This window comes from Piliocolobus tephrosceles, chromosome 2, assembly GCF_002776525.5.
Source record: "Piliocolobus tephrosceles isolate RC106 chromosome 2, ASM277652v3, whole genome shotgun sequence".
NCBI lineage: Eukaryota > Metazoa > Chordata > Mammalia > Primates > Cercopithecidae > Piliocolobus > Piliocolobus tephrosceles.
The window spans coordinates 138412352-138424358 of NC_045435.1; the positions used below are offsets into that span (position 1 = coordinate 138412352).

The 12007-nt window shown below is 36.3% G+C and overlaps 1 protein-coding gene across 6 annotated transcripts in view; it reads right to left on the reverse strand.

The window, feature by feature from the left end:
• Positions 1-12007, reverse strand: part of RBMS3 (RNA binding motif single stranded interacting protein 3) — a 750151-nt gene that overhangs the window by 540794 nt on the left and 197350 nt on the right. For all 6 annotated transcript variants that reach the window (XM_026454169.1, XM_023207252.3, XM_023207251.3 and 3 more), the window contains one exon: positions 2193-2251. In XM_026454169.1, coding sequence (XP_026309954.1) covers positions 2193-2251 — 59 coding nt within the window. The remainder of the gene's footprint in view (positions 1-2192; positions 2252-12007) is intronic.

A 12007-nucleotide genomic window follows, 5' to 3' on the forward strand; every position in this document is an offset into this window, starting at 1 on the left:
AATGTTCTCCAAGTTCTCAGCTGCCTACCTAATGCACTCCACTCCATTTCCCCTTCTATACATTATTCCTTGGTAATCTTATCTATTCCCTTGACTTCAGTCAGCATCTGTAGCCCTGGACTTTCTGACAGTTTCCTCTTTGACATCGCCCACATGGTTGCCATGTCAGAGACTCTAACTCAGCATGTCCAATACCTTCTCCCCAAAACCTACTACCACTACTACTGGACTTCTTACTTCAGCAAGTGGAACAGGCATCTTTCCCAATCAGAAGACTCAACATGGAGTCAATAGCCAATTCTACCTTTAAAAACTTGCATGGTGAACTCCTTTCTATTATCCTAATAGTAATAGTTAAGCTGATTTTTTTTTTTCTAATTTCTCTCTTGTACTATGGCTTTGAAGCCTACTTTTTTTTTTTTTTTTTTGCTTCCACTCTCCCCCTTTATAATTCAATTTCACATACTTTTGCTGAAATAACTTTACAAAACACCTACAGAATCATATTTTGTCTTCTCAAAAACTACTAAGAGATCCATGTTGCATATAGAATTAAATTTAAAATATCCAGGATATCATTTAAAAACCTACAAAATTTTAACCTGTCCTCATTGGTCCTTATTCTTTCTGTCCTTATTGGTACTTTTTTTTTCTTTTGAGAGGAAGTCTTGCCCTGTAGCCCAGGCTGGAGTGCAATTGCGCAATCTCGGCTCGCTGCAACCTCTTCCTCCTCGGTTCAAACGATTCTCCTGCCTCAGCCTCCTAAATAGCTGGGATTACAGGTGCCTGTAACCATGCCCAGCTAATCTTCATATTTTTAGTAGAGACAGGGTTTCACCATGTTGGCCAGGCTGGTCTCGAAGTCCTGACCTCATGATCCACCCTCCTCGGCCTCCCAAAGTGCTGGGATTACAGGCATGAGTCACTGCGCCCAGCAGTACTTTTTTTTTTTTTTTTTTTTTAATACAGCTACATGGGTCTACTCAATTACATTCTGAAATTATCTCTCCTGAACATCCACCTGTCCCAAGCTCACCCATTCTACCTTGACTTTATAAACTTCATTTCCCAAAAAGAAATCTCTATATTCCCCTCTAACAGTGGTTTGTCGATAATTCTGTTTTAGATACCACTGTTACACCCTCACATATATTAGGGTGATATAGTAATCCTAATAAGGATATTCGAATTAGTTTCTTGGTTTTCTTGGTATCTCCTCAACTAGGACTTGAAACTAGGTGGAAAAAATCATGTCATATTATTCTTTGTCTTGTAATATGTAGTTCATTTCTGAGTTTATAGAAGACATGGAATGTTTTTATTTTTTTCACTGCTGAATTGAATCTGACTACCATTATGCAAGTAGGTAAGAAGATACATATACAGGAGTTTCTTAATGTTCCTTCCTAAAACTTGTGCACATTATATTCATATATGAAATAGGGGCAGTGTTTAGAATGAACGTGGCTCTACTATACTTCTTGATTTCAGTGTTACTACAAAGACTAGATTAAAGGAACAACAAACAACATGTTATCAGAAGCATTCTAATTTTCTGAGTCATGCAAGAGAGACCATACAGGTTCCACAATTAATTTAATGCAACTTTTAAAAGAATACAGGATTCCCAGACATGAAGAAACATGAGCCACAGATATAGTCAGATGACTTCAGAAGTATTTCCAGGAAAACCATAGCCTGTCTTAATAAGATACCAACTCTGAAATCCCTTGAGATGCTTATAACTGAAGCTTAATACAATAGGCCCATCAGTAAATTTATTCCTAGCCAACCAATGTTGCTAAAGCTTTAAAGAACAGATAAATTGAAATGTGTTTTGCATGGGGAAGTTTTCCCCAGAGTTCCTCATTTTTATATAGGAAATCAATTTGCATCACTGATGATCCCATTCACATCAGACACCCCAAAGTTGTTAGGAGGTAATTTAGTTTTATGCTGAAGCAATTTGATACTTGTTCTGATTTGTGATTTTCATTTTGTTTGCTAATGAAAAAAATTAATGAGCAATGTTACTAGAAATACAACTTATCAAAACATCGGCATCATTAAGGAGGTTTTCCATACCATGCACTGTGATCACTGTGCAGCTGGTACCTGGACCTCTACAATGGAAGAGTCATTAATCAGATAGCATAGGCAAAATTTCAGGGTACAGATGCCCTTACACGTACCTTTGCACTGATTTGTGTTTTTGTCAAGAATTGCCTTTGTAGATACAATTTTTCCATACCTGAAAGAGAGAGAGAGAAAAAATCCATGTTATTGTAACCCAGTGAAGACACGTAAAACACCCTAATGAACATCAGGGCACACACAACTGAGCATGGATAAACCAAGAAAACAAGCTCTGAATTCCTATTTCATACCTGGATGATTTCCTTTCACCAGCTCTTCTTTATAACTTAGGAATGTTCTTCCCTATGTAAGCAATGGGTTGAGCTTCAAAAATAAACTTGTCAGGTTGCCACAGGCAGCCAAAAGAAGATCACATGTGATTGTGATCACAGTAAATCGCACTCTCTGGATCCATGGAAGAAAGCATGGACCTTGGTGGTAGACTGAACAGGGTTTGCATCCAGCTCTGACTCTCACCTTGTGTTGTAACACTGTAGAGTTTAACCCAACTTCACTAAGACACAGTTTCTTCATCTGTAAAAATGAGAAGCTAAATATGTCAAATCTCCTAGTTCAATCAACATTTATGTCTTTGGGAATATTAGACTCCAGGAGCAATGTATTATAGTAGTTAAAAGAATATACTGGGGCACCAGACTACCATGGTTCAAATTCTAATTTAGCCTGAGTATATTTGGTTGGCTAAGTAAGTAATATGTGCTATTTGCATCATTTGATCATCTATAATAATATAAATAAATTTATTTAAATAATGATTGGAATTATTTGTAATGATATAAATATTTTTGTAAGTATATAAGATGAGGATAATATTGTCTTCTTCATAGGTTTCTTGTGAAGGTAAAATGGGGTTTACCTAAGGTGCTGAGGACAGTGGCCGACACAGAGCAAGTGTTATTAATATTAGCTCTTCTTCCAATGATGCTCTCCCTGCTATCAGCTATATAAAAATGTCTCCACCCCTTTGGCATTCTCTGAGAAGGATGAAAAGTGGAAGGGGGTAAAGATTCTGTTCCGAAAGCTTCAAACATTACTACTTAGACTGTCAAAATCTTCCACTGAGAAAATTGACATGTACAATTATTTGCTAAAAGATAATTACATTTATACTTTACATTGTTAGTTTTAAATGTTAGGGATTTCATTATGTTCTCACTCTACGTAGTTGTACAGATAATCACCCATTCAAAGCTTTTTTGTTTGTTTCATATAATCAAAATGACTATTACTTCACGCCTATTACCACAAGAGATTATTCCCTTTAAAGACTCCCAATCCTCCCTTTCCCATTTCCCCCAAAACACTCTTTTTGGAGCTCTATTTCACCCCAAAAGTTTCTCTGTGGGGAAAATAACCAGTAAAATAATATCATATTTGAACAGTCTCTTTATTAGACAATGATTCATGGTACCTACAATCATGCCCATTAGAAAGCTGCAATGTTAGCTAGGTTTGAGCTATTAAGGTAAATAAATATTTGCAAAATTATATGTATCTTAGAGTAGAAAATAAGGGGTAAGAGAAGAAAATGTCACTGCATCTTTTTTTTTTTTTCCCCACACCAAGCACCATTAATACAATATGTGAGAAGTAAAAATCAGAAAAAGAAAAACAAAATTAGACAGGTATAACTATCTTATACCAGGCACATAAACCCTTAAGACAAAAATCCTTCTTAATTGGTTTATAAAGGTGTTCCTGAAATTTTTATATAAGAACCTTCTAAATTGAAATTTAGCTCTGTCTTAAATATGAAATTAAACATTACTGTGTTTCATGGTGGATTTCATCTCACAACTGGACTATTAACAATAGTCAATGGCATGCATATTGTTCTGCTGTATCAATATTACAAGAATGTCCTCTACTTCATTAAATGTAGTATATGTAATCATTTTTACAGCAAAAAAAAAAAAAAAGTCAAACGTTTTCTTATGGAAAGCATTTGTGAGTATTTTGACAAATAACTTTTTTATAAACAAAGAAAAAGAATTTTATTTCTCAGAAATTATTACAATATTACTATCAAGGGGAAATCACACACACAGTCCAAAAAAACAAACGGTGCTATTTCTTAACTTCCCATTTCTAAACACTCTCTAGGCAAGACTTTCCAATACCACAGAATCACAAAACAATGGAACACAACTAAGAGTACTCGACACAATCTCTACTATGACTGGAGTACTAGGAATTTCATTCCATGGCTCCGTTACAACATTCTGCATTAACAATTAATTTGCAAAGCTAGGATATGCTTTAAACAACAAGAGAAGGTACTTAATGGGCCGCTGGTTACAGTTCATGTCTGAACTCTCAGAATGAAAAACAGGTACTTTCTGCATGACTGGCTCTGTATTCTTTGTGATCTGCAAAGTCAACAACTGATGTAGATAAATAAGGTTTAGATTTCTTTTTAAAGACCTAACCACCATAAACACAAGTCCCACGAATGTAATACACCTATGAAATTATGCTTTTATCAAAGTATACTAGCAGATTAGAATGAAAACTACAGATTAAAAGTACACAATTTTATACACTCTGGAGGAAAATAAAAATTTCTGAAGTAAAAAGTATTCCTTCATGTATATAACCTCATTTATTTACTCTTTCCCTTCTTAGGGTTTAGATCAAGACCTTACGTCTTCATAAAGTTTTTTCTTCAATTATGCCACTCACCAGTGGAAAAAAAAAAAAAAAAACAAAAAACTAATGTTAGAGAAAATTATGTGACCAAACTGCTGAATAATGCCTGGAAATAGACACCTGAGCACAAGTCCCATGTGCCTCCTGGCTCCAGAAGCTTTCAGACAAATCCAATTCACTTCTCTATCCTTTCATTTCTCATAGCTAGAGGAGATAAAATACTATCCACGGTCTACTTCCTCAGGGGTTTGAACTTCTCAGGGGAAACAAATAAATCAAGTAAATACATTTTATACTCTAGTTCTTTCCATGTGGGCCTTCTCTAGCCAATGTAGGAACTCCCTAATACAGCATTGTAAAGATGCTTTTTGGCAACTCCATACCTACATATTCACGAACTATCCTGAGTGCTCATATATTCTACAAATATAGCCAGGTCTCTAATGACATTTTCTTTATATTTAAATACAGCCAGGTCTCTAATAAGATGTCTTATATTCTATTTTCTTTATATTCTAAGAGTACGCCTTAAAAGAGTAGCCATTCTACAGTAACTATTTGCTTATTACATTTTTGAGTTTTCATAATTGAATGTTATAAATTTATATATTGTCTATCAACTCTCTAAAACACTTTTACCCTAGCTTGTCAATACAATTTTCATATTTAATTTTTTAAAAGAACTAGCCAGTTCTTTTCTGGCATTTATTCTTAGTCTTAAACAGCATCTGAGTCAAACTATATTTGTTGATACACTTGATTATTCCACATACAAGCCTAATTTAAACTAATGGCATCCTTTATTTTCAAAGTTGAAGAGAAAATAGAGCTATTATGGGTCTACTCTTCATGAATTATGAAGACATCAAATTGGTGGGATCCTTCAATAAAGAATTTATTTTTAAACCCTTTTGCTGAATCACCCACTGTGTATATTAATTCAAAAAATACAGGCAGAGACTGAAAATAGAGTCTCCACAGTCAATTAACTCTCAGCTAACTCATTTTTCACAAGCCTTCTATATTGATACCAGACTGGAAAAAGGTATCACATTTATTTAATGGATGAAACATTATCCTTTTAGCAAATGTGGTTGTTTGCCTACTTCTAGATGGCTCATTCATTCTTTGGCATTTGGGGATGGTAATGGAGCATATCTGTAGCTTCAGGGACCCAGTTGGAATGTGGTAGGGCTATCTCTCTAATGGAATACATGAGCCAGATTTCACCTACAAGTTTACAACCCATTTATATTCTGAAGTATTAACAAGTTCAATCTACAAATGAGTAATCAAAGCCATGCACAATTGTTATGGACTGAATTTTTTCCCCTCAAAATTAATATGTTAAAATTGAAATCCTCACTACCTCAGAATGTGACTGTATTTGGAGACAGAGTCTTTAAAGAGGTAATTAAGGTAAAATGAGGTTATACGATAGGCCCTAATCCAGTATGATTGTTGTCCTTATAAGCAGAGACAGGTATAAAAAGATCATGTGAAGTCATAGAGAGAAGGCAGCCATTTACAAGAAAAAGAGAAAGGCTTCAGAAGAAGCAATGGTGCCAATACCTTCATCTTGTATTTCCCACCCCAAAACTGTGAGAAAATACATTTTCATGAAGTCACCCAGTCTGTGGTACTTTGTTATGGCAGTCCTAACAAACTAACACAATAATCTTCTCTCCAAGGCCTCCTGAGCTTTGCAAAAAGGAACAGAAGTGAGAGGATTCATCAGACAAGACTCCTTTTTAAAGTGCTTTGCTCAATGATTTTGCACTTGTCCCCTCCAAGCTCTTACCTAAGACCTCCAAGCTCTTTCTCATCTAACATTTGTGTATGATAACAGAAGCCTAGAAGTATCACAGTGTTACAAAGAGCAGATAACAAATAATCCAGAACCTGGTCCTTGGTCTTATAACCTGAGCAGTGTTTCTTTCCCCCGAGAGATAGTCAAACTCTGTAATCATGCATCTACACCGAGTAAATTTTACATGTCTATTGTGAAAAGTAAAACGTCTTTTATTAACATACCATTTGGGGCTGGTACCTTACAAAGAACACAAAATAAGAATATCTATCTGGGAGATTTGGAGAAAAGTTCCTAGAAGAGGAAGTGTTTGAAGAAGGGGCAATATTTTATCAATGAGGAATGATTTTTATATGTCTTAGAGATTAGAAAAACAATTTTTTTAAAAAAAATGAATCTTTTTTCAGGTCAGTGTATTACTACTTAGCAAATTTCTATTTTCATGCTACAAATAGCTTCACCAGGAACCTAGGGGTACAAGCAGCATTTCAAGTTTGATACACTCAAAGAAAGTGGTTCTCCATGTTTAATGAGCAGCTGGACCTCTTAGGGGGCTTATTAACACAGGTTGCTAGACTCCACCCCCAGAAATCTGACTCAGCAGATATGAAGTGGGCCTGGAGAATTTGCATTTCTAAGAAGATCCCAGGTAAGTGTGATACTGCTGATGATGCTTTGAGAACCACTGCTCCAAAAGACTAACACACAAACAGCAAAGAAGGTGGTTTGTTATTTGCAATACTCCAGAGACTAAAGGAACTTTCTTTTTTTTTTTTTTTTTTTTTTTTTTTTTTTGAGACGAGGTCACTCTGTCGCCCAGGCTGGAGTGCAGTGGCGCAATCTCTGCTCACTGTAAGCTCTGCCTCCCGGGTACACGCCATTTTCCTGCCTCAGCCTCTGGAGTAGCTGGGACTACAGGCGCCCACCACCATGCTGGGCTAATTTTTTGTATTTTTTTAGTAGAGACGGGGTTTCACTGTGTTAGCCAGGATGGTCTCGATCTTGACTAAGGGAACTTTCTATCAATATGGGGAACTACTTTTAAAGCTTCAAACAATTTTTTGTTCATATAATACTTTAAATTGAAAATGGTAGGCTGGGGTCAGTGGCTCACGAGGCCAAGATGGGTGGATCACGAGGTCTGGAGTTCCAGACCAGCCTGACCAATGTGGTAAAACACCATCTCTACTAAAAATACAAAAATTAGCCAGGCGTGGTGGTGCATACCTATAATCCCAGCTATTCAGGAGGCTAAGGCAAGAGAATCACTTGAACCTGGGAGGCAGAGGTTGCAGTGAGCCAAGATCGTGCCACTGCACTCCAGCCTGGGTGACAGAGTGAGACTCCGTCTCAAAAAAAAAAAAAAAAAAAGAAAAGAAAACAAAGAAAGAAAATTGTAGTCTGTGTATTTTTTCAGAGTTTTGCTTGATGATATTCTTCATTTAGCCAAATATAGTAACAGCTTACAACTCAAATATAGCTATTTTGAAGTTTGTTTTCAGATACCTTCTAGAAACAAAGTCCAAAGAAAACATTGGCAGTGCCTATGTAAATCTCTTCTGCCACTTGAAATAACTAGTTGCTAAGTAGTAGTTTGACTGAATTAGAGTGAAAATCTTGTGAGGAAAAATGGCAAGCAGATAATGATTTTTAACTGGTTTGTGCCTTACTTGTTCTTTAATTAGAAATAGATGTAAATCTGGCACAAAAATAGCAGACCAAAAATGCATACTTTTGAGTTCTGAAATCAAAAGAAAATCAATTATTTGCTAGTTTTCAGACTTAGTAACTCTTGGGTTATACTTTAGGTTATATAGTTGGGTTATGTAGTTTGGGGATATATATAAGCTGCCACTTGAGCAAAAGTTTATGAGAAAGGGATTTCCATACCAATAGAGTCAGAAACCTTACATGCATCTGAGTACCTTCTACAACTGATTCCAGTGCATTTCAGCATATTTAATATTCTTTAATATTTGGACAACTAGTATAGAAAGAGGATGAGGTTTAGAATCAATTAATATAGACTTGAATCTGAACTCTCCCACCCACATGACCTAGGGCAAATTACTCAACCCCTCAGCAACTGTTCATTGATCTGTATGATTACTATGTTCTGTATTCTATAGCAACTGTAAAAATGAAATAAAATAGAATGTATTAAAACTCCTAGCACAATGTGTGACATGTTAAAATTGACTCCCTTCTCTTATCAAACCCTCCCTTATTACCTATACATTTAGTGTATAGCATAAAATAATAACTCAGATACTACTACCTTATGACCATTTGATAGAGCCAGAATGTCCCAGTTCAATGCTTCCAGAGGACCCAAGGAAGCACATGATTTAGCATTTTTTTCTTTCTAATTTGTACTCCAAGTCAATTCACAGTTTCCTCTTCACTCACTTAGTCTCCTTCTGACAATACCTAGTTACTAGCTCAGACTGTTCTCTAGGCCACTTGAATGCTGTCTCCACTAATTTCCCATATGCTTGTCCCTCCTAATCTTTCCACCAGGATCCACCACTCTACTTCAGTACCTCTGTTCTACCCTGTTTTCTATTGTCTCCTTTCCTGGCCATCATCCAAGAAAGCCATTAAACCTGGTCGACCACATGTTGACCCTGGCATTTCTTGGTTCTCACTGACATCAACTCTCATTTATTCATGCATAATCTTGAAGAGTACCTCATCTCCAGAACCATTTGCCTTCTAGAGCCTAACCATGTAGTATCAATTCTCAAGTTCTTATGTAAGTGGCTTTCAGATTTTGGAGGTTTTAAAGGTCTCTCAGGAATTCATGGGTCTCCCTTTCAAAGCCTCTCATCTCCGCCCCAATGTGGTTGATTTAGCAGGCACCTACTTTTATAACACTTCCTAGACACTAACCCTTTTTCTAAGTTCTCTACATTTTTCAACTCATGTTAATCATTGCAACAAACCCATGAGGGAGGCACCGTGTCTAGCTACATTTTACAAATGAGGACACTGAGCCAGCCACAGGGTAAGTAACTTTCCCAGGGTCACATGACTAGGAAGCAGCAAAAGCAGAATCCAGTCTCAGACAGACCAGCTACAGAGCCCAGGCTCTGCCAACACTTGTTGCCTCTCAGCTCTAGTGCCACCTGCCATTCTCCTGTCTCAAAAGAAGGCCTGCCTCTCTTTTCCTCCCCCATTAGTATTCATCTCTGTGATGTCTGTGACCTGTTCCCCTATCTCTCACCTCTATTTCTCTGAAATGTACACGCTTCTTCCCAAATGCCAGGGCTCTTTCCCCTCTGCCTGCCCTTAAACATTTGCAAATCCTATCCATCCATACACTGGTTATCATAGGGTTTCTGTCTTTTCATTTACTGCCAGACTTTTCTTGAATACTTGCTCTACTCAAGCTGCTTCTTTCTTTGCATTATCCCATTTCTGCTTAATTCCTAAACACTGACAATACTTTGAAAAGTGACCAGTAACTTCCTAATTGGTAAAAATATTCAGTTACTAGCATTGACTTCTTGGCACCATTTGATCTCCTAAATAGCTTCCTCTTGAAATATCTTTCCCTTGGAATCCATTAATTACCTTCACCTGTTCCTTTGTTTTTTCCTTGTCTATACTTTTTCCCTTATCTCCATCACTTACCCCTTCTCTTCCACCATGTTCCAGAGAGTGTGTGTAGATGAAGCTTAATCCTTAGTCCACTTGAGTTTCGGTGCTACAATGTCCATTACACTAATAATTCTCAAATTGCAATGTGCATTAGAACATCTGAGTGGCTTCTTATAACTCTGGGGCCTCAACCCCAGAGTTTCTGATTCAGTTTGTCTGAGACTGGGTATGAGTTGATCCCAGGATCACAGTATAAGAACAACTGTATTACAAATCTCCTTTATTTTCATGCTTTGAATTCCCATTTCTTTGTGTTTCACTCTCAAAGTTTCTTCTCCAGATCTGTCTTCGCCCTCAACCCTCAGTACTGAATCTCCAGTTAGAGTTATTAGATATTTCTCCTTGTATGCTGAATGATCATCTCAAATGACACAACAAAGTTTAACTCACCATCTTCCCCTTTTTCTTTTCTCTGAAAATATTTTTAGGGCAGAAACTAGTCAGGTATTGAAATGGATACTGGATAGAGACTGTGATGGCCTGGAGAACTTAAGCTTCAACTGAAGGGACGCTTGCTTGTCAGCTCAACCAGTATTATCATGAACAAATATAATCCCAGCATTTGCAGGCCTTCTGATTTTTTTTTGAAAGAAATTGATTTTTAGGCAAAATTTCCCAATTTTTTTAAGGTTGGCTTAGAGATTTTACGAAGCAATGTAAAGGCCAAAAAAAAAAAAAAAAAAAAAATGTCCAAGTTGAGTGAGCCTGAAGACTCTGTTTGTGATCTTGGCACTATTGTCTAATTTCCCCTTTTCTTGCTAAATAATACAGGTCCTTCAAAACTCAACTGTGTATTTTGGCTTATTTGATCACCGATTATTTCTCTCAAATCTGAATAGCTTCTGTGCTCACAGTCTGTATGAAATCACCTAGTACTTTATTTATATATTTATTATTTGATGTGTTGTCTGTTGTTTCCCCCATGAGATTTTTCTCTTCAATGAGACCTTCATTTTAAAGAGGCTCAGATCAGAATAGAGCTTGATGCATAATAAGCCTCCATGAACATCTTTAAATTTCTCAGTAATTTTTATGGACCTGACAACATTTCCCAGATCAGAAACACCCACTAATGATTGGACTACATGTATATACACATTGTATGTTATATATATGTATATATACACACACGCACACTCACACATACACATATACATTATATATGCTATTAACTAAAAACCTGCTATGTGACAGAGAGCAGTAGACATTTTATTGCAAATTCTCATGCCTACATAATTAATTGATATTATTTTCATTTATTTAACATGAAATCATTAAATTTAGGTATATTAAGTTACCTGGCTAAGTTCATGCAGCACTTAAGTTATATTGCCTACATTTAAATTCAATTACATTTGGCTTCCAAAGCTCTACTCTTTCTTTGATTTCATGCTGTCCCTATGTATAGTGAATAAGCTCAGATAAAACTCAGTCCTCTGGCCAGTTAAGATGCCACACACACACAAAATGTGTAAGGTTTGCAAATTTTGGACATGACTAGTCCTTTAAAACACAGAAAAATTACCAACATTCTTTGGAAATAATATAGCTGCATATTTACCACTGCTTGTTAGAACTTCCTTCTAAATAAACTTGTTCCTTGAAGAAGCTTATGGCTTCACAATATGTAGCACATTCTAGTACAACTGTGTATCCAACATCAACTGAATATATAATGGAAAACATAGCTTCACAGCAGATTTTACATTTGCTATTTGAGAAGACATC